Source organism: Sorghum bicolor, chromosome 1 (genome assembly GCF_000003195.3).
Source record: "Sorghum bicolor cultivar BTx623 chromosome 1, Sorghum_bicolor_NCBIv3, whole genome shotgun sequence".
Classification (NCBI taxonomy): domain Eukaryota; kingdom Viridiplantae; phylum Streptophyta; class Magnoliopsida; order Poales; family Poaceae; genus Sorghum; species Sorghum bicolor.
The window spans coordinates 64,055,844-64,079,764 of record NC_012870.2 but is presented as its reverse complement, the minus strand read 5'-3'; the positions used below and the strand labels follow the sequence as shown (position 1 = coordinate 64,079,764).

The window sequence follows — 23,921 nt, the reverse complement described above, 5'->3', positions numbered from 1 at the left end:
CACACTTTTTAAAAAGAAAGAAAATGTTACAAATGAATGTTAAAATAAAATGTTAAATGTTTTTAGAATAAAAATATAACATTGCGCGTGTCAGAGTGCGCAAAAAGAGAAAGAGAAGTGTGTACGTCTCGTTCTTAAAAAAAAAAGAGTCCATACAGATCAGGTTATCCAAAAAGGAAACAGGTGGGAATGAATTTATTGCCAAAAAAGGAAAACTTGTAGTTGTCGGATTGTTCACTGATCTAGGTACGAGTGAAGGTTCGTTAATTAGTGGTGGCGGTTAAGTAGTCCACCCCCATTGTTAGGGGGTGAAGTAGACCTTTTTCAATTCAAATTCATTTCCCAACAACCAGACTTGCACGACCGTTTTGCATCTCATCGCCCAGGCTCGCTACATCCTTGTCGTATCTAGGAAAATAAGCTAAGAGGAACTTATCTCATAATATTTCATCCCCTAGCCTCTCCTTCTGAGTTTGAATAGGTACAAATTAATAGGTGAGGCTTAGGAGGAGATCCATGATCCGAGTAGCTGTAGCTAGACCCCAGTGGTGCTGGATCTATCCCTGCCTTCAACCAAACGTGCATAGAGGGCTTGGCTGGGCTGAAAACAACCAACCAATCACGTCCAACTTTGTATGGCCGTTGATACGCCTCTGAAGTTTTAAATTTCTTCCGTAGTTAGGACTTATTTGAATAACCATCTAATTATCATAGTCAAATTATAAAATCAAATTTTGATCTAAACAAGATTGATTATCTGATGGATTGTTATAATTAAAATTTTTGATCGGCATAATCCCATAATCTAGGTGAGACTAGGTTTTATAGGGGATTATACATGTCCTAAAAAAAATCAACTTACCCCCTGTTCAATCGTCGAACTTGCCAAACTATATAGGGCCTTGTTTAGTTCACCCTAAAAACAAAAAAAAATCAAGATTCCTCGACACATTAAATTTTGCGGCACATACATGAAGTATTAAATATAGACGAAAACAAAAACTAATTACACAGTTTAACTGTAAATCAGGAGACGAATCTTTTGATCCTAATTAGTCCATGATTGGATAGTATTTGTCACAAACAAACAAAAGTGCTACAGTAGCGAAATCCAAAAAGTTTTCACATCTAAACAAGGCCTAGGATATAAGATAGAATTTCTCACTTTAATCAACTTGCCCCTGCTCCCCAGTGCACATGCAATCGCTCGTTAATGGCCCCGCTCACGCGCATGCTGCCGTTGCTCGTTGACGGCCCTCGCCCCAGTGGCAGTTGGCCGGCCATGGGCTCGCCGCCTTTGGCGCGACGGCAACAAGATCCGGGTTCACAATTCCTCAAGTCAAGCTCCTCCAAAAAGCTGTTTTTGGACAATGATGAACTGCAAAGGTGAATCCTCTATTTCGTGGCTCCTGGGGCTCCTTTGGTAAAGACCACGTCAGCAAATGGCCCTATATATGTGTTCTATATTTGTGAGTTCTCTCGCAGTCCAGGCGAGTGCATTTTTTTTCTCGGATACGCAAAAAGTTTACACATCTTTTGTATTAAGTAGGAGATAGCTTTTACATTGTATAGCGTACTAGGAAGGACAAGAATATTTACATTATGGCATAGCTTCCCTAGCAAAGGGGCCTTTGGCGATTACACACGAGCTAGGCAACCTAGCTAGCTTGCATGTTCGGACATCAATCTATTATTTGGTGACATGCTTGATGGCCGCTAGCACCTACATAACCAGCGGACCTTTTGTTTGGCGAGTGCATATACTTATCTGAGAGGTTCCTGGAGTGGTAGAGAGCATTAGCAAGCGATCAATTATTGAAGACTAAAGATTTTGTTAGTGTTGTATGAGTAGCAAGTATGCATATCTTTGGACACACTCTTGGCTTACAACTGATGGGAGAATACTGGTCGAAATAACCTGAGTCTTAGCGTATCTGACACCTATTCTGTGCGTTACCGCTACGTACGCAAAAGATGCTGGTGGTGTTTGGCGCGTGGCACGACTTGATTCGCGTGTAAAATGTACTCACATCATGCCAGATATGCACAGGCTTGAACTGACAGAGTTACACACGGACACACCGGTACACAGCAGACAACAATGACATTCTTCGGATCAACTTCGAATTAGCAGCCGACGAGATGACGACCAAATCAGAGCAGGAATGGCTTCCTGTAGATGTCAAACATCTCCGAAGAGCACAGCTGAGGCTCCTGCGCATATATACATGCAATGCAGCCGAGAGTGAGTGAGTGAGAGGCCAGATCGGAGTGGCGGTCAAACAACCATCACGCCGTCTCGATCGATCGTGTCGAGATGAAGAAGACGATCACGTACCTGCACGCCGCTGGACGGGATCATCCAGCGGACGAAGGAGCCGAGCCTGCCGGGGAGGCGGCGGCTCCCCTGGCCGTCGCGGATCCTCGTCCTCATCGCGCTCAGCAGCCGCCCGTACGTCGTCCCCGGCTCGGCCTTCACGGCCTTGATGAAGCTGTCCGTCATGGCGCCGATCGAAGACGACTCGTCAGAAAATCCCTGCAGCATGCATGGTGCCGTGCGTGCATCATTTTCATCTGAACCTGATGCGTCTCATCAGAAACTGCTGTTTCGCGACAGCAGAGCAGAGAAGAGGAGTTTTGGGGTTGAGAGCTGCACACATACGCTGGCGTCGGCGGACTTCTGGTCGTCGCTGCAGCCGCTGATGGAGATGGCCAGGCCTCCGTTGGTGCGCTTCGCCAACATGCCCGAAGGCCGGGAGTGATTCTCCCACTGCCAGTACCCAGTTCTTGAAATGCAGATCGGCAAGCAATGTGTGTCCATCATTTTGTCTGATTGATAATTTGATATGCATGTGTTTTCAACATCTCTACAGTTGAAATGCATGGTATGGCTATGGTATACCTGGACATGCGGCAGAGGTAGGGGAGGTCGAGGATGGTGCCGCTGTGGCAGGTGTCCACGATGGCGTGCAGCTTCACGCCCTTCCCCAGCGGCCGCACGATGGTGGCGTTGATCTCGTCGTCCAGGATCTTGCCGCTCCGCTCGAAGTCCATGGGGCACAGCGCCTCGTTGTACCCGTCCACCTCGTCGTCGTTCATGTCCAGCTTCTGCACGCCGTGGCCGGAGAAGTGGAACACCAGCGAGTCCCCGGCGCTGGCGCCGTCCACCAGCCACCGCATCGCCCGCAGCAGGTTCTCCCTCGTCGGCACCCTCGTGAGGTCACTCTCCTTCTCTGTCGCCGGAAAATCAGTCGATCAGTCTTCGCTAGCTACCTCTCGAATTAATGGTTCTGGTTCTTGATGAACGACGACGATCCAATTCCAATCAAAGCAAGTGCATTTGGTTTAATCGATTAATTTACCGGTGAGTTCCAGGATGCAGGCGCTCGGGAACCCGAACCTGTCGCAGAGGAGGCTCCTCATCTCCTTGACGTCGTTGACGGTGCCCCGGAGCTCATGCTTGGTGCCCGTGTAGCTGACCCCGACCAGGAGCGCCCGCTTGCTCCCGCCGCCTCCGCTCACCCTCCTGGGGTAGCTCGCCGGGATCTCGAGGAGCCCCGCGGAGACCGGCGGCGGCGGCGGCCGCGGCAGCGAGGCTTCCGCCGCGAGCGTCCTCGTCGTCGTCGTGGCGCTCTCGCCCACGCGGCCGCCGCCGCGCTGGTGCTGGTGATGCTCGATACGCGTCACCCCGTGGCAGAACGCGCACCGGACGCTAGAGCCGCCGGGCCCGGGCTGAGGCGCCGCCGCCGCGAGGCCCATGCCGCAGTGGCCGCACCACGACGTCGCCGCCGCCTTCCAGTTCCCGCTCGCCATGCCCAGCGGCCTCGTGTTGCCCATGAGGAACGCAAGAAGCTTCCGCCCGTCGCCGTCTTTAACACGTACGCACAGTGTTGTTCATATGCGCCAGATGTGCACGGCTAGCTTGCAAGTGACGCAACGGTTTCCTTTATTCCGACGACCGAACAAATTAAATTGTGGCCCGTCATCTGCCACCTGCTTTTCTTCGATCTGTGGTTAACACAGAATGTGATTCGTGTCATACTGTTTTGTGCGCTGCACGAGCTTTGGCCTTGTTTTAGTTCCTGGCCTAAAAAATTTTAAGATTCTGTAGCACTTTCATTTTTTATTTAATAAATATAGAATATTATCTAATCATAAACTAACTAGGGCTCAAAAGATTTATTTCGTGATTTATATGTAAACTGTGTAATTAGTTTTTATTTTTATCTATATTTAATACTATATGACGAATAATTTTGAAAAGTTTGTTGACGTCCAAAAATGTGCCAATATGGAAATTGGACAATGCTAATAAGCTCGTGGCAACATGGAGGTATTAGAAAATATTTGCCTAAACCGGTCAGGCCAGTTTCTCTGTGCCAAACTGGCCAGGACGGTTCCCAAACTTGTCAGGCCAGTTTTCATGTAAATCACGAAACCTTTGCATGGTGCCGCTGGCATCTTTGCAGCTCCGTCCTTTGCTGAAACATTCCTGATATGCACAAATTTCAGGTTTGCTATTGCATTAGAGGGTGTCTGATACTGCCGCCTGGTGTCTGCGCGTGTTTGAGCGTGATGTGTGCAGGCTGTGAGGCTGTGAGGCTCCGTACTCCATTTGTTGTTGACTTTGGACGTTTTTTTATTGATTTCAAAATTTAATATCTTTTTCATTTGAGCTGCAAAATACATAAATAATACATCTATTTTAATTATCTTGACAAGCTCTTCACAATGGTACACTTTATCACGACATTTGAGATTATTCTCCAACATTTAATATTTGAATTACTATTTAAATTTTTTTTGTTGAACTTGTTAGTTTTTTTTGGGTTGACTTTGTTAAATTAAGATCTATCTTGTTTCAAAGATGGTTATCAATTGTGTTCTTTATTAGCTTATTTGTATATATGATCAATCATATAGTGGTAATTACCTTTTTTAGGGAAATATGATGCTAATTACCTATTATATAACATTATATTGCAGTGGTTTGATATATTTGTAGCCGGTTCAATTTATCTGGTTCAAAACAATCAGACCGGCGGTTCAATCGGTTCTTAACGGTTGGACCAATGAACGAGTGAACCGATGACCTCACCAGTTCGATGTCCGGTCCGGTCCTAATAACTATGGTCGCAAAATTCGATGTGACAGAGAATCTTAAAAAGTTTTTGGTTTTTGGGATGAACTAAACAAGGCCTAAATCACAACCAAATTTAAATCCAGTGGCCCCGCACACTAAGGCCTTGTTTAGTTCCTTCCCGAAATTTTTTTGCGACACTGTAGCACTTTCGTTTGTTTGTGGTAATTATTGTCCAATCATGGACTAACTAGGCTCAAAAAATTTGTGTTGTAAATTTTGATCAAACTTCTCACTGGCTGCCTCCCCTGGGCTAAAAATGTGCAGGGGGGAGCCCGGTAAACCAATTTGATGTATTGTGTTTTACACATTGAGAAGAAGAAATAAAGAGCTCCATGTTCCTCATATTTATCTGTGTTTACATTTGCTTTGTGTGTATGCAGTAGCAGTACTGATCAATAGGACGATCTCTCAACAACACTTATGAATCAGCATGTATCATCATTTTTTTATCAACAAAATTTCAGTCAAAAGAATGCCGATTACGGCCTCTTGTTCAGTGAACCACCTCTATCTCACTGTGTGTGAGCATATAACTAAGTTCCCAACATGGCGTTGCCAACATCTCAGTTCCAATTTCCACTATATATGTAGAGTTTGTACTCAAAGAGATCAAAATCCTGCACGCCTTCTACCTCCTTCACGCTGCTGGTTTACAGAGCACATCACTTGCAAGTATATATATATATATATATATATATATATATATATATATATATATACACTGTGCTGTAGTATAAAGGAGACAAAAGAACACACCGTGTTCGTATGTATATATACCGTGCAGAGCTAATCTCATAAATACTGTATGAAGGAAAGGAGTCACAATAGAAAGGGTTTCCTGTAGATGTCGAACGTTTCTGAAGCGCACAGCTGGGGCTCCTGCGAAACCAGAATCCAATCCAATGTACGATCAAGATCAAGCAGGCACCAGATCGAGATCGAGCAGCAATATGATATGATGCACGGAGATTTCGTTTCTACCTGCGCGCAGCTGAATGTGATGACCCGGCGGAAGAAGGTGCCGATGGGGCCCGGTATGCCGAACTCCCCGCCGTTGTCGCGGATGGTGGCCCTCATCGCCGTCAGCAGGCGGCCGTAGGTGGTGCCCGGCTCCGACTCCACCGCCTTGATGAAGCTGTACGTCATGGCGCCCGTGGAAGCGGACCCGGAGAAGGCCGTGGTGTCCTGCGACGTCTGGCTGTCGCCGCAGCCGCTGATGGAGATGGCGAGTCCGCCGCTGGTGCACTTGCTGGTGGCGGTCTCGCCGCCGCCGCCGGAGGAGGAGGAGAGCCGGGTCGTCTGCTGGTTCTCCCACTGCCAGTACCCGGTCCTCGACAGGCGGCAGAGGTAGGGGAGGTCGAGGATGGTGCCGCTGTGGCAGGTGTCCACGATGGCGTGCAGCTTCACGCCTTTCCCCAGCGGCCGCACGATGGTGGCGTTGATCTCGTCGTCCAGGATCACCCCGCCGCCGCCGCGCGGGTCCTCGAAGTCCACCGGGCACAGCGCCTCGTCGTACCCGTCCGCCTCGTCGCCGTCCCTGTCCAGCTTCTGCACGCCGTGGCCCGAGAAGTGGAACACCAGCGAGTCCCCGGCGCTGGTGCCGTCCACCAGCCACCGCAGCGCGCGCATCAGGTTCGCTCGCGTCGGCACCCGTGCAGCGTCCTTGTCCTCCTCTGCATGCCGATCAGAAAAAGATGATGGAGACGGCAAGCAAATTAGAAAAACTGGAGGAAATTAAAGATGAGACGACGACGACGACGACGACGACAAGAATGGCGATTATTTACGTGTGAGCACGAGGATGCAGTCGGCCGGGAAGCCGAAGCGCTCGCGGAGGAGGTAGCTCATGCAGTTGACGTCGTTGACGGCGCCCCGGAGCTCGTACTTGGTGGCGGCGTAGCTGATCCCCACCAGGAGCGCGCGCTTCTTGCAGCCGCGGACGCGCGGGAAGCTCGCACTCCTCGCAGCCGGCACCTGCTCCTGGAGCGCCGCCCGCGGCGACCCCGACGCCGGCTGCGGCGACGTGAAGGCGTTGATGAGGCCCTTGATGAAGCCCACGGTGGCGTGGTGCAGGCCGTGCGGGCGGCGGCGCTCGACGCGCGTGACGGTGTGGCAGAGCCCGCACCGCACGGAGCGCGCCCCGGGCGCCACGGACAGGTACGCGCCGCAGCCGCCGCACCACATCGTGCGCTGCGCCTGCGCCTGCGGCGGCCGCGCGCTCGCCATGCTATGCTGCCCTGGGCCTGGAGCGACGTGTCAGTCGGACGCAGCGCACGCGCACGTGGGAGACACAGCTAGCGGAGAGCAGCTAGCAGAAGAGCCTACGAGCTACGACGACGACGACGACGAGCTAGCGAGCAGCGGATGGCGGCCAAGTGCCAGGTGACGGGTAGGGCGTAGCGTAGGTGCCTCATCCTCTCACACCGGCCAGGTGCTGACGAACATTCTTCTGGTTCTGGAAGATGAGGAGGAGGGCCGCCGCCATCACCATTGTTGGGTTTGTTTTTCTAGATAGCTGGCAAGGTATATGCGGTTGAGTCCCGAGGAAGATGAGGTAGCTGCCGTTGGGAAGACGCTGCGTTGAGCCATGTGGTGGGTTTTCTTCCTTGCTTTCGGTTATGCTGTGCCATGGCTGCTTCTGCTTTGCTTTAGTTTTTATTCGATTCGATTGCCATGGTGCTTTTATTCGACGTGTGGGTGAGGGGGAATATGATTCACATTCCTCTTGCTCATGGTGTTGTAACAAAAAAAAAAGGTTTCGAAATGCGCATATCGAAGTCTTAAGCGAAGGGGAAAATAGAAGTAAAAAAATAAGTGGCAAGAAGGAGAAGCAGCAGCTTGTCGAGCTGCAGAATGGAAAATTCAAAGAAAACTCAAGAATGTACTGTATGAAGAAACACAATTGAGAGGACATACACACAAAAAAAATTATAGAATGGAAAACTCAAGAAAAAAGAATGGAAAATGCACAGAAAAAACTAAAGATGTATGTAGAAAGAGAAGAGGGAAAGCACACACACAAAAAAAAAGAGAATGGAAAACTCAAGAAAAAAAAGAATGGAAAATGCAGAAAAAACTGAAGATGTATGTACAAAGCGAATGAAAGAGGCAAAAAGATTGGGGTGAGAGAGGCTCGAACTCTCGACCTCAGGATCACTCACTTAGCTATGAGACCTACGCGCTAGCCAACTGCGCCACCACCCCGCTTGTTGTACTCTGTCGAATTACAGATTATTTCTAACTTGAGGGGATTGGTAGACAAATGGAATTTTGATTTGCGATCAATTCCCTACGGACTCAAGCTAATCGAACAAGCTTAAGAAGACTATTATATTTTTTTTAAAAAAAAAACTCTCCTCCCGTTGGGCTAACGAACAAGCTCTTAAGAAGATTGTTATGTTCTTTTAAAATTCTCCTTTCATTGGGCTCCATTTGTAGCCCAACAATGCACTGTATAATCCAGGTCCAATGTGGTCTAGGCCGGGCCGTCTCGTTGAAACTTGCAGCGCCAGTCCATCAATTGCAACTCTGCAATAAGTCAAAAATTGAGGCTGTTGCTGCTGTTTCGAAAATATACATAGTTGCGAATGCGATTCATGTGGACAGAGAGGGGCCGCGGATTAATTTGGCCATCAATCAGGTCCACCACTAGCCCGTATATTTTGAAATAAAATCCTTTTCTTCGTTTGACCCGTGTATATTTGGAGAAAAAAAAATAGTGTAATGTTCCTTGGTCCACCGTTCATCCGATTTGAAACATGAGGAATCAAAGTTGAGACTTGAGAAGTATCTTGGTCACATTCATATATGATGAATAATTGATACAATAGCTAAGAGGTTTGGGATTTTTCTGGTTGTGTTCATTTTTTCAATGTGTTTAATAATAATAATACTAATGGTGAACTGGAGGTGTCGTGTTGTGTTGAGTAACATGACTCTTGGCTTATGAATGGTAGGTGTTGAATGCCCTAAGGTGGTCATTAGGCAATGGAGAAGGTCAAACCAGTAGTTCGTGCGCTATGAAGTAAGCGGTAGAGGATGGATGAGAAGGCTTGGATCAAATGATTAGGAGATTGAGGATCGATCTTAGGTGGCTGGCTGGCTGCTATCAGGCTTATGGAAGATTAAGAGTACAGGAGTGATGAAAGATGACATTGATAAGTAGAGTCAAGGTTAAGGTTGGTCAAGATGAGGCGTCACGAGCACTTGGAGGACTACCAGGCCGAGGATATAGAGATCCGACTCACGATGAAATCATTGGGTCACATCTAACAAAATTTGCATAAGGGTTTATTTATTTAGTCCTCAAAATGTAGTAGGAACAGTTTAGTGGTTTTGGGACTCAAAACTATCATTGACTAGCCTGTGCCTCAAAACCAAGAGTGGCGAATAAGAGAACTTTGTGGTATCTAAATTGTATCGCGCAAACAAATAAGCTACTCCAGCAAAACTAACTACACTTAGCAAGAGCTACTAAAAAGGCAACTAAAACAAGCTATCACTAGAGCTACTTCTACACTAAGCTAATCAAGCAACTATAACACACAAGACTAGTATATGAATGTAATTACAAAAATGATAGTAAGCAAATCACATGGGACAAGTGAGCTGACACAATGATATATCGCCCGATGTTCGTTGCTTGCAAGCAGCCACGATTCTACTAGATTTGTTCTTTACGAATCTCTCAACTAGCCACGGTTTTACTAGAATTGCTCGCTGTGATTCTCCCGTAGTTACCGTTCCCATGCAGGCTGTTAAAAAATAATGAAAACATCTTTTTCCATAAGATATAGCTCCGTTTTCGTTCCTCACGTGTGTTGAAAATATATATCTGTTCAAAACGCCTGGAGCGGACCGGCCGTGCACGTGTTGGCGTGCTTCGCTTCAGGGTCTTCGCTTTGACAAGATAACTTATTTGATCTGCCGAGTCATCTCTCACAGCCGAAATTAAATAAGTCATTGCCTTTTCCTTCTTTTTTTTTTCTGCCCACAGACGCAAAATGTCCCTAAAGTAGAATGGCCACAGTACGGAGTACTATGTGCCTTGATATTTTTGGCAATGATTTTTAGGCCTTATTTAGTTCTTCAAAACCAAAAACTTTTCAAGATTTCTCATCACATCGAATCTTGACCTTGTTGGAGCACACGCATGCGCAAGTTGTGTACACATTTATTGTGTGCTGTTTGTTGCTCATTTCTAAGCAACGTGAAAGCGTGGTATTTGATTTAGCGCCTTGGCCGTTTTAATTTTAGGGTGTGTTTAGTTCGGAATGCAAAATACAAAATATCAAATACTTTGAAATCATAAAAAATACGAAATACTAATTTTTTCGTAAGTGTATTTAGGGGTGTTTGGGCCTGCTCTGCTCAACGTTTTTCAGCTCCGCTCCACGTTTTTTAGCCAAACGGTTTCAGCTCCACGCACTCAGTTGGAGAAAAAAGGTGGAGCTGTGAGAGCACCTAAAGAGGTACTCCAGAAACTCCAGTTTTTTGTGGAGCTCCTTCTTAGTGGAGTTTGTGGAGCAGAGTTCGTGGAGCAGTGCCAAATACCCCCTTAGTTCTATCAAAAATACCAATTTTTTTCTGGTGCTGATGGGGATGGACACGGGCTCCCAGACGTTTTTGAGTTTTTTTTTGTCTCTTAAGGTTAAAATTCAAAATGAAGAATGGTCATTTTTTACCAAAAATTTTGCATGGTATTAGATACCATTATATAAAATAATGGACCAAACCAAAAAATAGGATTAAAGAGGAAAGTTTTTGCTAGAGTAAAGGGGTGTTCGATTGGGTTTGTTAAAGTTTAACAGACATTATAATATTTTCATTTTATTTGACAATCAGTGATCAATCATGGACTAATTAGGCTCAAAAGATTCGTCTCAAAATTACTCTCTAACTGTATTTTCAATTTCGTAAATAGTCTATATTTAGTACTTCATGTATATGTCCAAACATTCGATGTGATGGACAGTAAACTTTAACGAGTGAAACCAAACGGGACCTAAAGTCCACCGCTGGTCCCTAAACTTGTAATGTCATGTCGTCCCGGTCCTTAAACTCACAAATCGGCCATTTAGATCCTCGAACTTATTCATCTATGTCATCCTGGTTCCTAAACTTGTTTAGCTATGTCATCCTGGTTCGAAATCACACGCTTAGGTCCTCAAAATTATTCAATTGTGTCATCCCGGTCCCTAAACTTGAATTTGAGTCTTATTTAGGTCAAAACAAAGCGATCTAAAAACTCTATATTAAAAAAAAGTTATTATTCATATGAACTCGAATGAAGATAAACTTTATATTGAAGTTATAGTCCTCAACACGGTCTACAACTTTGTAGTTAAAAAGTTTTTTATTTGAAATCATTTAGTGTCACAAAATTTAATTTTAAATTTTAAATTCCAAAATCTATAAACTTACAAAAAATATTTTGGGATATTAAATGATTTTAATTTAAAAACTTTTCATCTCCAAAGTTGTAGATCGTGTTGCTGGCTACACTTTTGATATAAAGTTTATTTTTATTTGAGTTCATATGAAAAAATTATGAGTTATTTTTTGATGTAGAGTTTTTAGATTCATCCTGTTTTGATCTAGATAAGACTTAAAATTGAACAAGTTTGAGGACTTATATGAGAGATTTCCAAGTTTAGAGAATAGAATGACATAGTCGAACAAATTTAGGTATCTAAACAACCGTTTTGCATGTTTAGGTACCAGAATAACACGTGTAAATAAATTTAGGAACCAATGATAAACTTTACTCTTTTTGCTATATATACATGAAAGCTAAACTGTTTTCCGTTTCAAGTATAGCAAAAATAGTGTGCCGTACGAACCGAAAGTAAACTTTACCTATATATAGCTAATTAATACACAGCTATATAACGGCGGCCCTGTTTGGTTTGAGGTGATATTATTTACAAAACTAAAAACATAGCTAAAAGATAATTTATAAGATGAATCTTTTAAATTTAATTAGTCTATAATTAATACTAATTATCAAATAAAACAATAATATTATCATGTCTGTTAAATTTTATCATCCCAAACCAAACACCCCACGATCAGAACAAAGTTTCCGTGAGACAACATCTGTCGATTCATTTGAGGCATGTGGACGGCTGGACGCCAGGATCGGACACACATCATGGATATGTGTTTCCTGTGTGCAGATCAACCAGTCTCTCGATGACCTTACAAATGGAGATGGAGGAGGCCGGCGGGGGTTGGTGATGACAGTGTCATAGTGTGGTACTCTGTCCATCCTTAAATATTCGTTGTTTATGTTTCTTAAAAAATTAACTGAATATATATTAAAAATATTAATATTTATGTTACATATTAGTATTATTAAAAATATTTTTAAATGTAGTTTTTTAATAAATTTATTTGGGGATAAAATATTATACGTATTTTTTATAAATTGAGTTAAACTTGTAATATGTATAATAGTGATAATTATGTAGAGACGGAGGGAGTATGTACTTCGTTCTTCTGCTGTGCTTGGTGTGATAGGTGAGTTTTCCTGCAATTTCTAGTCATGGGAAGAAAAAAAAACAGCCAAGAAGAGCCGATCGAAGAAGGATTTGACAACGCTCAAACTCAAAAGCTAGCAACGCAATTTTTTTTTTAAAAAAGGTAACGCACACACACCTCATCATCCTTGGTTTGGATTTGGGTAGGTGAGGTTTGGAAAATAATCAACGTGTCCACCACCGGATTTGGTGGGGCTGAAATTGAAGTAAAGCGAAGCAAACATGTTTTCGATCTCCACTCATACTTACCGGGACACCTATACTACCTCCATCTTAAATTATGAGACATTTGACTTTTTTTATCTTAAATTTGATTACTTATTTAAAAATTTTATACAAATATAGTCAAATTTAAGTTATTTTTGAAGAACTTTTATTAATAAACCAAGCAACGACAAAGGAAGTAATATTTTGTACAATTTTTTGAATAAGACAGTGTCAAACTTAGTGTCAAAAAAGTCAAACATCCATAAATTGAGTATGTATATCCTAGTAGTTTCTTCATAACGAAAAGAAGAAATTTGATCAATGGCTTGACAATTCAAGGAAACTCAACATAGAAAATTAGTTGATGGGTTTCGGTGATATTTAAGATATCCTTGACTATATCCTTGTAGTTTCTTCATAACGAAAGAAGAAATTGTATATCCTTGCCTTATCAAAGCTCCAAATTCACCATCTATAGGATTTGGGTGATGTTTAAGATATCCATTGAATGGGAGAGCAAGATTGGGGCCTTTTATGAGCTTGTGAGCAATAGAGAAATTAGCTAGCAAAGCCTTTAAAACTTGTTGACAACGTCAAGAACTCAAGACCGTGGTGAAACATTTGTTACTGTTGGATCTTTGGCTCCTAGACGGCTAGGCTTTGTCGGCGAGCACTCAAGTTTGTGGAGTGTTGTGGGATGTCCGTCCATGTTGCGATCTGACCCAAAAGGGCAAAAGAGCAAAAATACTAACTCAAACATTTTGTTACCACCTTTGAATTGTAGTGGGGGTGGAAAAAGAGTAAAATACCTTATTTGTATAGGTTGTACAAAAAAGCTGTCTGAAACCTATATAGAGATGTTTGGACCAAACAGGAAAAAGGAATATCCTAGACTGATTTGCTAGACAATAAGGTCAACCTGTTCGCTTTCAGCCGTTCAATAGTGTTTTTTTCTCAGAACAAATCAGCAAACAATATTTTTTAGCCATAACTTTTTAGACAAGCGAATAGACATCAATATAAAACCAGCACATGCTAGTTTTAAGCCTTTCTTATTTGGTATTTTGTATTGATGTTTTTTTTAACAAACTTGTATTGCACTCTATTCAATCATCATCCTCTACATCAAATCGGTCCTTACACATATATAACTACTTTGTTTTTAGTTTTTTTTAATATATACAGTACAAATGTACGCACTCATATATGCACATATACATACACATATATTCACTCTTTTGAACACACATGTATACACCCTATTCCTATATATTCACTCTTTCCGATTGATTTGCAGTTAAAAATGGTATGAGTAGCTGTTTCTAAAGATTTAATTATGTTAACTCTTATAATTAACTTTTTTTTCAAACATTTTAGAAAAGTAGTGTGGAACTCAAATTACTCATCTTTTATAGAAAGAATAGTTGTCGTAATTGGCTTATTTAGTTGTGCATATGCAACTATAGTTAGGGAGCTTCCAGGCAGCCAAGCGAATGGGGATTGAGCAAATAGAGAAAATATGCAGGGTAGAGATCGAGTACGACATGACAAGTTTTCTTTTGAATTCTGAAACAACAGATATTTTGGGATGAGAAGAGTATATATTACGTTTACGTATAATAATCTAGCTAGCACGTGCTCCATTTCGAAGTTCAAACCATATGCAATCAGTGTTGGTGTGCATCGCATGCAAGTGGCGATAATACAGGTAGTATATGACAATAACGATAGATGTACTGTGGAGCCAGGATCAGGAAGCTTTGGCCGTCTGTTCTTCCAGAACGATCTCTGGCGGCTACGGGATCTCTAGATCTGCTCGTTTAACTCGTGAGCGAGAGCCAGTCGCGACGATAATATATAATAAATCAACTGCTAATTAACTAAGGCGTACTCCCTCTGTCCATGAATATAAGTGCACGTCTCGTTTTCCAATAAGTCAAATCTTTTTAAGTTTGACTAAATAGATACAAAAATATACTAATATTTATCATATATAAAATGTATCATTAGATTGAGCACGAAATATATTTTCATAAAATATACTTATTTGTAGATACAAATATTGATATTATTCGATATATTTGTAGTCAAACTTAAAAAAGTCTGACTTTTTAGAAAACAAGATGTGTATTTATTTGTGGACGGAGGGAGTATTTTTTATTCATATCTCATAATATAAAGTGTGCTCTCTCTAGATACATGTACATTAAATATGTTTTTTGTTTTTTGAATTAGAGGTGGTTACGCCTTAGGACATCCTCAATAATTAGCTATTTGGCTAGCTATTCTGACGTGAACATGGAAAAAGTAGAAGAAAAAGTAGTCACTAACGAGCGAATAGTCTATCTATTTCAGGTAATCTAAGAAGCTGAGAGAGGAGCATGTGCATAGTACATAGAAAAATAAATATGTATAAAATAGTCTTTGCTTTTGTCTCCACCTGCATGTCACCTAGCTACGTAGTTAGCACCACTATGGACGCCCTTAGTGAATGTACAACCCACAGACATGAGGTTATCTGTTAGAGTCTCGAATCTCATATAAAAATAGCTAAAAAGACAGTTCTACAACTCATAGTCTATTCACAGTTTATAACTTATTTAATGTTTTGCATATAGTTAATATCAACTATGAATAACATTTTGTACACCATTGTATTGCTATTTTATAGAAAACAAATCAAAGATAAATAAGCTGAAGATGATTACATTTTTTTTTCAAAACCATAAATATAAATCATAATATTATATATATTGCGACGTTTTTGTCTAATTACACATACACGGCAAGCTAATTAAATCTACTCATGCTCATGTCAACTTCAGTACAGTTCCTACAAGAATAGATGGACCATACTTTGTGTCTGGTGTTACCTGAGCTAGGAAGATTGGACAAATCCACGATGCAAAATCATTGCCTAACTGAAACTCTGAAAGAAAAATTACATCTACTTATGCTCCAACGACAGTCAGCATAGCACTTCACTTATGATCAGAGTCAGTGTGTCATACTAGAACATAGATGCTAGCCTTAGAAAATACCCTTGCATTGTTTCAGGAAATAAAATCTGCTTCAAGGAAACAATTGACAATACAGTTTTATTTTCAAAAGTCCCTGGAAACAACTGCCAACGTTGGAATTCACCGTTACTAGCTAGCTAGCTAGTTATATACTTCAATCGTGTGCATGTGCATACACGCATCATCGTAGCATCGAATTTAATTATATTATTTTTATATGTGTTTGTTACGTGGTGTGTGTGTGTGTGTGTGCATCAGCACGTGCGTTTACAGTGAGCGTGATTGGTGTGTCATCATCTTGTGCTGTGGTAGGGCCGTAGGGGCAAAAACTAGTGTGGTGTGGTGCGGTGCGGTGCGGTGCGGTTTGTGGACAAGAGCAGCTTCCGGCCCACACAGATCCGATCTCCTCACTGGGCCAGGCTCGGATCGGATGGCCATGCCCACGCCGTCCCGACACGGTGGCCCCACCTGCAGGCCGCGCAACGGTCACGGCCCTCCCGGGTGCCTCTCGTGCGACAAACAGTTCGGGCGCTCTAGGGTGGGGCCCGGTGGTCCAAGCTGGCACCCTCTCGTGACTCGTGAGCGAGGCGAGGTAGGTAGCGCTGAGGTGTCCTCCACCACCATCTCCATCCCCATCCCCATCCCCATCCCATCCACGCTGGTGGTTACAGCAGTTGATGCCGTCACCGTCAATTGCCCTCCCTCCAGGCTCGGCTTTCGGCTTGCACGGCCCAGCGCACGAGCCCAACACAGCACACGGCTAACGGGGCTTGTCTTCGGCTCGAGTGCAGGGTTTCTCTGTCAGTACAAGTAGTGTGGTGGTGATTATAACCATGGCTGATTATTATGGATTAGCTGTTCATTTTTTTTTAGTGTGAAAGTTTAATAAGGCCTTGTTTAGTTCGCAAAAATTTTAGGTTTTGGCTACTGTAGCACTTTCATTTTTATTTGACAAACTTTGTCCAATTAAGGAGTAATTGGGCTCAAAAGATTCATCTCACAAATTACAGGTAAACTGCGTAATTAGTTTTTATTTTTGTCTATATTTAATGCTCCATACATGTGACTAAAGATTCGATGTGACGGTGAATCTTGAAAATTTTTGCGAACTAAGGCCTTGTTTAGATCCAAAAACTTTTTGGAGTTTGACACTGTAGCACTTTCGTTTTTATTTGATAAACATTGTTCAATTATAGAGTAACTAGGCTTAAAAGATTCGTCTCGTGATTTACAGGTAAACTGTGCAATTAGTTATCTTTTTTATCTATATTTAATGTTCCATGTATGTGACGCAAGATTCGATGTGATGAGAAATCTTGTAAAGTTTTAGGTTTTTGGGTGCATCTGAACGAAGCCTAAGGACTCTTCTGGGCTCTTGCTGCTCACCAACTACTGCCGCAGCGCCCGCCAAGTCAAAAAGAAGACGAAGGAGACTGGCTCGCACCGCACCTAACACTAACACAGCAATCAAACTCAAAATCACTGCTCCAGATACATGCATCACGGGACACAACAAGCCTTTTCTTTTTTTTTACTCCCCTTATATTTGTTATATACGATGGATAGATTTGTTTAGTGGGGTTGTATATAGACTTGTAGTGCGGGTCAATGCCCACGATTAAACCATGTGAAGGATTGATGACTCTTGTTAATTATTAGTGACGTGCCACAGTCATGCCACTAGCATATAAGTAAGATTGAGGATATCTAACCATGATATAATGTCCAAAATCCGCTTGTTCGTCCGAAGTTTTTGTTTCCCTAAGCAAAGGACATGTGGAATATCTGAAAATTATAAAGGTCTACCGAACTGTTCAAAAAAAAAAACAAATCTTGGAAGCTCTGTTGTATACGTACATCAAAGGAGTCGTGTTGATGCGCTAGATGTAGTTGATAGAGGCACGCCACTAGTGCTCAAAACTAGGAATCACTAGCATGCACACCCCTAGAACAAACCACAAGCCTACACGTGTCGTCTGTTGCCCGGTTAACATCACCGCATAGTCCAATTTCAATTTCCATCATCACCCACCATCACCACTAATCCCCCCACTAATCACCGAAATACCAGCTAAGCTACCCCGGCTCTACTCACGACGTGGCCCCCACCGGTCATCCACTCATCCTCCTACCTAACCTTCCTCCTCCTGGCTGGCCTGGTCCGCCTCCAAGCCCAAGTACTGTAGCGGCAGCCATCCCAGAAAAGAATCACCCGCTTCTCCTGCTTCACCAGCGGGTCGCTTCATCCAACTACCGCGCGGCTTCTCATCTCATCTCACGTCTCCGCTCTCACCAACTCCGGCTCCGGCCGCGTATAAGTAACCCCGACCCCCGCTGCGCTCCGACCCAGGAGACACCGCGCCCGCCACCACCAGACGCACGCACCGCCTCCTCCGCTACCCGATCGATCCAAGTAACCCTAGCGCTAGATTAAACCGTGTCCTCGATCGCCGCCGCTGCATTCCGTTTCCGCAATGGCGCTCTCCACCAACGCCGCCGCCGCCGCCGCCGCCATCTCCGGCGGGTCCGCGTCCGCGTCGCAGCCGGCCCGTCGCACGCCCTCGTCTCTCCTCCCGCTGACGCGCCGCCGCCGCGCCGTCGTCCGCGCCGTGCACGCCGCGGAGCCGTCGAAGAACCCCGGCGTCGTCGTCCCGGCCGCCGCCAAGGCCTCGTCGCCGACGACGGTCGCGCCTGAGAACGACGCGGCCCCTGCTCCGGCCCCGGCCCGTGCGCCGGCGAAGTGGGCGGTGGACAGCTGGAGGACGAAGAAAGCGCTACAGCTGCCGGAGTATCCGAACCCGGCAGAGCTAGAGGCGGTGCTCAAGACCATCGAGGCGTTCCCACCCATCGTCTTCGCTGGGGAGGCGCGCCACCTGGAAGAGCGCCTCGCCGACGCCGCCATGGGACGCGCCTTCCTCCTCCAGGGCGGCGACTGCGCTGAGAGCTTCAAGGAGTTCAACAGCAACAACATCCGCGACACCTTCCGCGTCCTCCTGCAGATGTCCGCCGTTCTCATGTTCGGCGCCCAGATGCCCGTCGTCAAGGTAGTACAAAATCGATTTGATGACACCGCACACGAAATTTTACTTTCTTCGAGCTGACCTATATGTTGTTGGATTGTTGTTGCACATGTAGGTTGGTAGGATGGCCGGCCAATTCGCGAAGCCAAGGTCGGATCCGTTCGAGGTTAGAGATGGCGTCAAGCTGCCCAGCTACCGGGGCGATAACATTAATGGCGAGGCATTCGACGAGAAGAGCCGTGTCCCCGACCCACAGAGGATGATCCGCGCGTATGCGCAGTCTGCCGCAACGCTGAACTTGCTCCGCGCCTTCGCCACCGGAGGCTACGCTGCCATGCAGCGCGTCACGCAGTGGAACCTCGATTTCACCGAACACAGCGAGCAGGGCGACAGGTGAAAAAAAAAAAATCTTCCATATACTGAGTTGATTTATTCTTGCAATTTTTTATCTGGGACCACAACAGCTGCAAAGTAGTGCTCTCTCCGCTGTGAAAAACGTGGCGTGCGGTCCCTGATAGAGATCAATTGTCTGTTTCATGAACTGCATACCCTGCGTATATTTCACTATCAATGTTGAGCAAAATTTTGATTTGAAAAGGACAGAAAAGGTAGTGTTGCACAAATGTGTGGTGGTATCGAAACCTGCCCAGATTCTTAGATGCTCTCGTGAAAAGTAACTGTCACCAAAAATTACATTTTGTTGTTGTTGTTGTTATTGTTGTTGTTGTTGTTGTTGCGACTATTCAGTTATATTTATAGCAAATGAATCTTGAAGTTACTAGACTCACTTAGGTAATTAGAAGTAATTGTCATAGTCAGATCCGAATTGTACCGTGTGACCTTTTGACAGGACTGTCTTTGTCCACAGCCTCCATCCTTCTCCCATACCACTTTTTCATTAACTTTTTTTCAATTTTTTTCTCCTTTTTATATTGTTAAATGTTAAATTCACGGACCACATAAACTTTGATATGTATGGTCCATATGTTAGTATACTATATGGAATATGGTAGTGGTGAACAACAATCCAGTCCAGCTTCAGTAACAGCTATTCAAATATTGATATGTCTATTGTCGAATTGTTTTGTGGTTCCTCTTTAAAAAAAATTGTTATGGTGAAAAATTGTTAAGTTTTCGTCTATTCCGTTAGTTGTGACGTTGTCTATTGATGTGACCAAGTGACCATTGTTGGGATGCTGTAGGTACCGTGAATTGGCACATCGGGTTGATGAAGCCCTTGGCTTCATGTCTGCAGCTGGCCTAACACCGGACCACCCTTTGACGACGACCACTGAGTTCTGGACCTCACATGAGTGCCTCCTCCTACCTTACGAGCAAGCTTTAACCCGTCAAGACTCCACCTCTGGTCTTTTCTACGATTGCTCTGCCCACATGCTCTGGGTTGGTGAGCGCACTCGCCAGCTTGATGGCGCCCATGTTGAGTTCCTCAGGGGTATTGCCAACCCTCTTGGCATCAAGGTGAGTGTTAAAACCAACTTCTCGTTAACAAAACAAAATACAGTAACCACATGTTCTCAACATTGGAAAAATGGCTTGCAGGTAAGTGACAAAATGAACCCCAGCGACTTGGTGAAGCTGATTGATATACTGAACCCAACAAACAAGCCCGGGAGGATCACCGTTATTACAAGGATGGGGGCAGAGAACATGAGGGTGAAGTTACCTCACCTTATCCGTGCGGTCCGCCAGGCTGGACAAATTGTCACCTGGATCACTGACCCGATGCACGGCAACACCATCAAGGCTCCTTGTGGTCTAAAGACTCGTCCATTTGACAATATTCTGGTATATTCCCCTCTTCTATCAATTGTGTTTTCATATGGCTTTCACCAATATGATACACCATGGTCAATTTGGTTGCAAATTTATATTTCGAGCATATATATGTGTTCCTTTAGTTCTCATATGCTACGCTAAACCATTAGCACAAAGAAGAAAAAAGAATGAACATAGTGGGATCAAACTGTTGTTGCAACTGGTCGGCTACTTTGTTACTTGTCAGTACAGAAATTTGTCACTGGTCAGTTTGTATGCTCTGAGCAGACTCTAGACCTGGAGAAACATAGCTATGGAATGTTGTCAGATACAGATGCCATCTTAAGTTTCATAATGATGGTGGCTCTTAGACTAGTACGCTATAATAGAAAACCTTCTTTTGGTCACTATCCTAGGTGGTCACAAGATAGTGCATGTTATATTCTGAAGCTAGATGATACGGTCCTTGATGCTAGTGGGTCTACTGAAATCAGTAGTTGCTGATGTGGGAACTTATTGGTTGGAATATGGAGGTTGGGCAGTCTTGTAATCTTAAAAATTTGCAGTGTATTAAGCATCTTTCTAGGATTAGTGATTGATTTGAGTTTTTCCTACAACCGCTGCGATAGTGACTATGGTTGATGAATAAAGCAAGATGCTTTTGCTAGTGGCTTAATTCCAAGGGCAGAGGATGGTAGCAGCAGAGACTTTTATCATATAGAAATCGTTTAGGTAACCTGATGGTATCTCTTGTACGTCACATAGAAACTACTTATATGCATTCTGTAAAAGACTAAAGTAATACTGGTTGTTGATTATCATCTATCAGCTACTGCTGGAAAATTCTAATATTCTTTTTAAAAAAAAAAGATACAATAATCCTCTGTCTTGGAAAGATGACTAATCTTTAAGCACCAAATTGTATGAATCCTAGGTAATATTAGACCAAATATACTTGATTGATTGTGAGATACCTGCCTATGTTGAAATGGAAAAAAAGGCTTTTCAAAGTTCATTGATTGAGGTACCTGCTCAATGATGGTTATGCCCACATAATAAATACTAAATCAAAACTCTGCCTGCTCTATTCTTCTTATTTCATACAAGAGACGGTGGGGATCATTGGACAGCATAACTTAGTGATGCTTCTTTAATGTTCAAGACTTTTGCAGCTACTGTGATGAACTAACCATGATTTTTTTTTCATCTGTCACAGGCTGAGGTACGGGCCTTCTTTGATGTGCACGAGCAAGAGGGGAGCCACCCTGGAGGTGTCCACCTTGAGATGACTGGGCAAAACGTAACTGAATGCATTGGCGGGTCACGCACCGTGACCTTCGATGACCTGAGCGACCGCTACCACACCCACTGTGACCCCAGGCTGAACGCGTCCCAGTCTCTGGAGCTCGCGTTCATTATCGCCGAGAGGCTGAGGAAGAGGAGGATCCGGTCATCGTCCGGGCTCAACAACATCTTGCCCTTGCCGCCTTTTGGTTTCTGATGAATCGGTAGACGGGGCCAGAAGAAGGAGAGATGTGTGCATGTATTCCATTCGTTGGTGTTATGCTCTTGGTAAAAAATCATATGCCCTGAGCTTAGTAGTGCACGCTGGGGAGGAGCTGCTTGAATTTTTATCGTTTGCCTTGGTAAATACTACTGCTATGTAATGCTATGACTGCATTCGTCGACACTAAGTTTTCTATATATTTATATATCTTGTATGTATAAGAGAATAATACTGCCATGTAGAAGAGTTGGCTTTGTGAATAAGTTACTGTCAGTTGTTTGCTTCCACTCGCCTTCAGCCTTCCACTTGGTTTGTCCTTTTTTCAGAACTGAAAGGGAAAGGGTGAGCTCAATAAGCATATCCCGACTTCCCGAGGGAGGTGAAAGTACTGCAGAAATTCTATAAGGCTTTGTTTAGTTCCAAAAAGTACTCGAAATTTTTTTAAAATTCTCCCTCACATCGAATCACATGCCTGGAGTATTAAATATAGACAAAAACAAAAACTAATTACATATTTTACATAAAATTTTTGCCAACTTAACAAGGCCTAAGAAAAGGTAGACAGGAATGGCCTGTATCTGGACCTGGAGGATATTCCTTTGTTCTTTTCGAAAGGTGGAGGATATTCCTTTGTGATGGAACGTGAGAAGGAAAAAGGATGCAGATCTGAAATGGTGCGTATTTCTGAAGAAGAGCTTGACCGAGGCCTTGTTTAGTTACGAAAAAATTTCGGATTTCGCTACTGTAGCACTTTCGTTTTTATTTGACAAATATTATCTAATCATAAACTAACTAGAATCAAAAGATTCGTCTCGTGATTTACAGACAAACTGTGTAATTAGTTTTTGCTTTCGTCTATATTTAATGCTTCATGCATGTAACACAAGATTTGATGTGACGGGGAATCTTGAAAACTTTTTGGATTTCGGAGTGAACTAAACAAGGCCCGAAACAATCAGGTCTGCCATGTCTGATAGCGGCCTGGAGACATTCATAGAAAATTTGTTCATTGGTCTTGTTTTGAAACAAAGATTAGTTCTGGTTTGCTAATGCATGGGGTAGACAGAAAAGATCAGCCATATTAAGGGGGTGTTTAGTTTCTCTTTTTTCCCAAAATTTTTTGAGTTTTGGTCCATCATTTTGCAAAATGGAATTAAACACCATGCAAAATTTTTGGCAAAAAGTGGTTATTCTCCATTTTGGATTTTGGCCTCAAGAGGCCAAAAAACCTAAAATGATCCTCAAGAGGCTTTCATGTCTCATGAGACAATAAATTCTGCATTTTGCATGGAACTAAACATGATCCTGAAAAATTTGGCATTTTGCATTCCACCATTCCAAAATAGTTGGCATTTTGCATTTTGTATTTTTTTTTAACTAAACACCCCCTAACTAAAAAGGTGTGGAATTTGTGATGATGACAAAATTCTGGAACATGCCACAGCAATTATTTTCCACAAACTAAAGTGTGAAATTTGTGATGATGGCAAAATTCTGGAACATGCCACAGCAATTATTTTCCAAATAATGTAGTAGTCAGGTGACGCTGTACTGCAGGATGGCCTCTGGTACGAGGATGAAATGATTTCAGCAGAACAAAGTGATATGCTGATTGCACCTTTCAACTACTACTACTTCAGAGCAAAGGCCATCATGGGTGACCTTATCGATTATCAAAACAATTTACATCGTCCACGGTCTTGCTAA

General features: G+C 43.5%; 3 protein-coding genes and 1 non-coding gene across 5 annotated transcripts; 1 reads left to right on the top strand and 3 right to left on the bottom strand.

The window, feature by feature from the left end:
- On the bottom strand, positions 1,514–4,100 carry LOC8080459 (metacaspase-1). Of its 2 annotated transcripts, XM_002465141.2 has the most exons (5): positions 3,363–4,097; positions 2,903–3,233; positions 2,663–2,786; positions 2,339–2,536; positions 1,514–2,214 (listed from the first exon to the last, which is right to left on the bottom strand). In XM_002465141.2, exons 1-5 carry the CDS (start codon positions 3,835–3,837, stop codon positions 2,155–2,157), a joined length of 1,188 nt encoding a protein of 395 aa, XP_002465186.1. In that variant the 5' UTR covers positions 3,838–4,097; the 3' UTR covers positions 1,514–2,154. The 2 variants fall into 2 exon arrangements, with proteins under 2 accessions (XP_002465186.1, XP_021313484.1); XM_021457809.1 differs by lacking the exon at positions 1,514–2,214 and having other exon boundaries at positions 2,397–2,536; positions 2,663–2,829; positions 3,363–4,100.
- On the bottom strand, positions 5,873–7,782 carry LOC8077117 (metacaspase-1). Its single transcript, XM_002465140.2, has 3 exons — positions 6,931–7,782; positions 6,125–6,816; positions 5,873–6,022 (listed from the first exon to the last, which is right to left on the bottom strand). Exons 1-3 carry the CDS (start codon positions 7,367–7,369, stop codon positions 5,963–5,965), a joined length of 1,191 nt encoding a protein of 396 aa, XP_002465185.1. The 5' UTR covers positions 7,370–7,782; the 3' UTR covers positions 5,873–5,962.
- Positions 8,262–8,347, bottom strand: TRNAM-CAU. Its single transcript is given in 2 exon segments — positions 8,262–8,297; positions 8,310–8,347. It is a non-coding gene; the product is annotated as a tRNA-Met (tRNA).
- Positions 18,117–22,477, top strand: LOC8077116 (phospho-2-dehydro-3-deoxyheptonate aldolase 1, chloroplastic). The gene is made up of 5 exons (XM_002467717.2): positions 18,117–18,955; positions 19,047–19,324; positions 20,134–20,410; positions 20,492–20,737; positions 21,924–22,477. The coding sequence occupies exons 1-5, from the start codon at positions 18,386–18,388 to the stop codon at positions 22,206–22,208; spliced, it is 1,656 nt and encodes a 551-aa protein (XP_002467762.1). The 5' UTR covers positions 18,117–18,385; the 3' UTR covers positions 22,209–22,477.

Bases quoted from the DNA above. Each gene is read 5' to 3' on its own strand.
- LOC8077117 (XM_002465140.2), bottom strand. From the start codon at position 7,369: ATGGCGAGCGCGCGGCCGCCGCAGGCGCAGGCGCAGCGCACGATGTGG. The intron at 6,817-6,930 runs GTAAATAATCGC...ATCGGCATGCAG, and splicing joins CTGCATCCTCGTGCTCACAC to AGGAGGACAAGGACGCTGCA. The intron at 6,023-6,124 runs GTAGAAACGAAA...CTGGTTTCGCAG, and splicing joins TCACATTCAGCTGCGCGCAG to GAGCCCCAGCTGTGCGCTTC.
- LOC8080459 (XM_002465141.2), bottom strand. From the start codon at position 3,837: ATGGGCAACACGAGGCCGCTGGGCATGGCGAGCGGGAACTGGAAGGCG. The intron at 3,234-3,362 runs GTAAATTAATCG...TTCCGGCGACAG, and splicing joins CTGCATCCTGGAACTCACCG to AGAAGGAGAGTGACCTCACG. The intron at 2,787-2,902 runs GTATACCATAGC...CTGCATTTCAAG, and splicing joins TACCTCTGCCGCATGTCCAG to AACTGGGTACTGGCAGTGGG.
- LOC8077116 (XM_002467717.2), top strand. From the start codon at position 18,386: ATGGCGCTCTCCACCAACGCCGCCGCCGCCGCCGCCGCCATCTCCGGC. The intron at 19,325-20,133 runs GTGAAAAAAAAA...GGGATGCTGTAG, and splicing joins CACAGCGAGCAGGGCGACAG to GTACCGTGAATTGGCACATC. The intron at 20,411-20,491 runs GTGAGTGTTAAA...AATGGCTTGCAG, and splicing joins CCAACCCTCTTGGCATCAAG to GTAAGTGACAAAATGAACCC.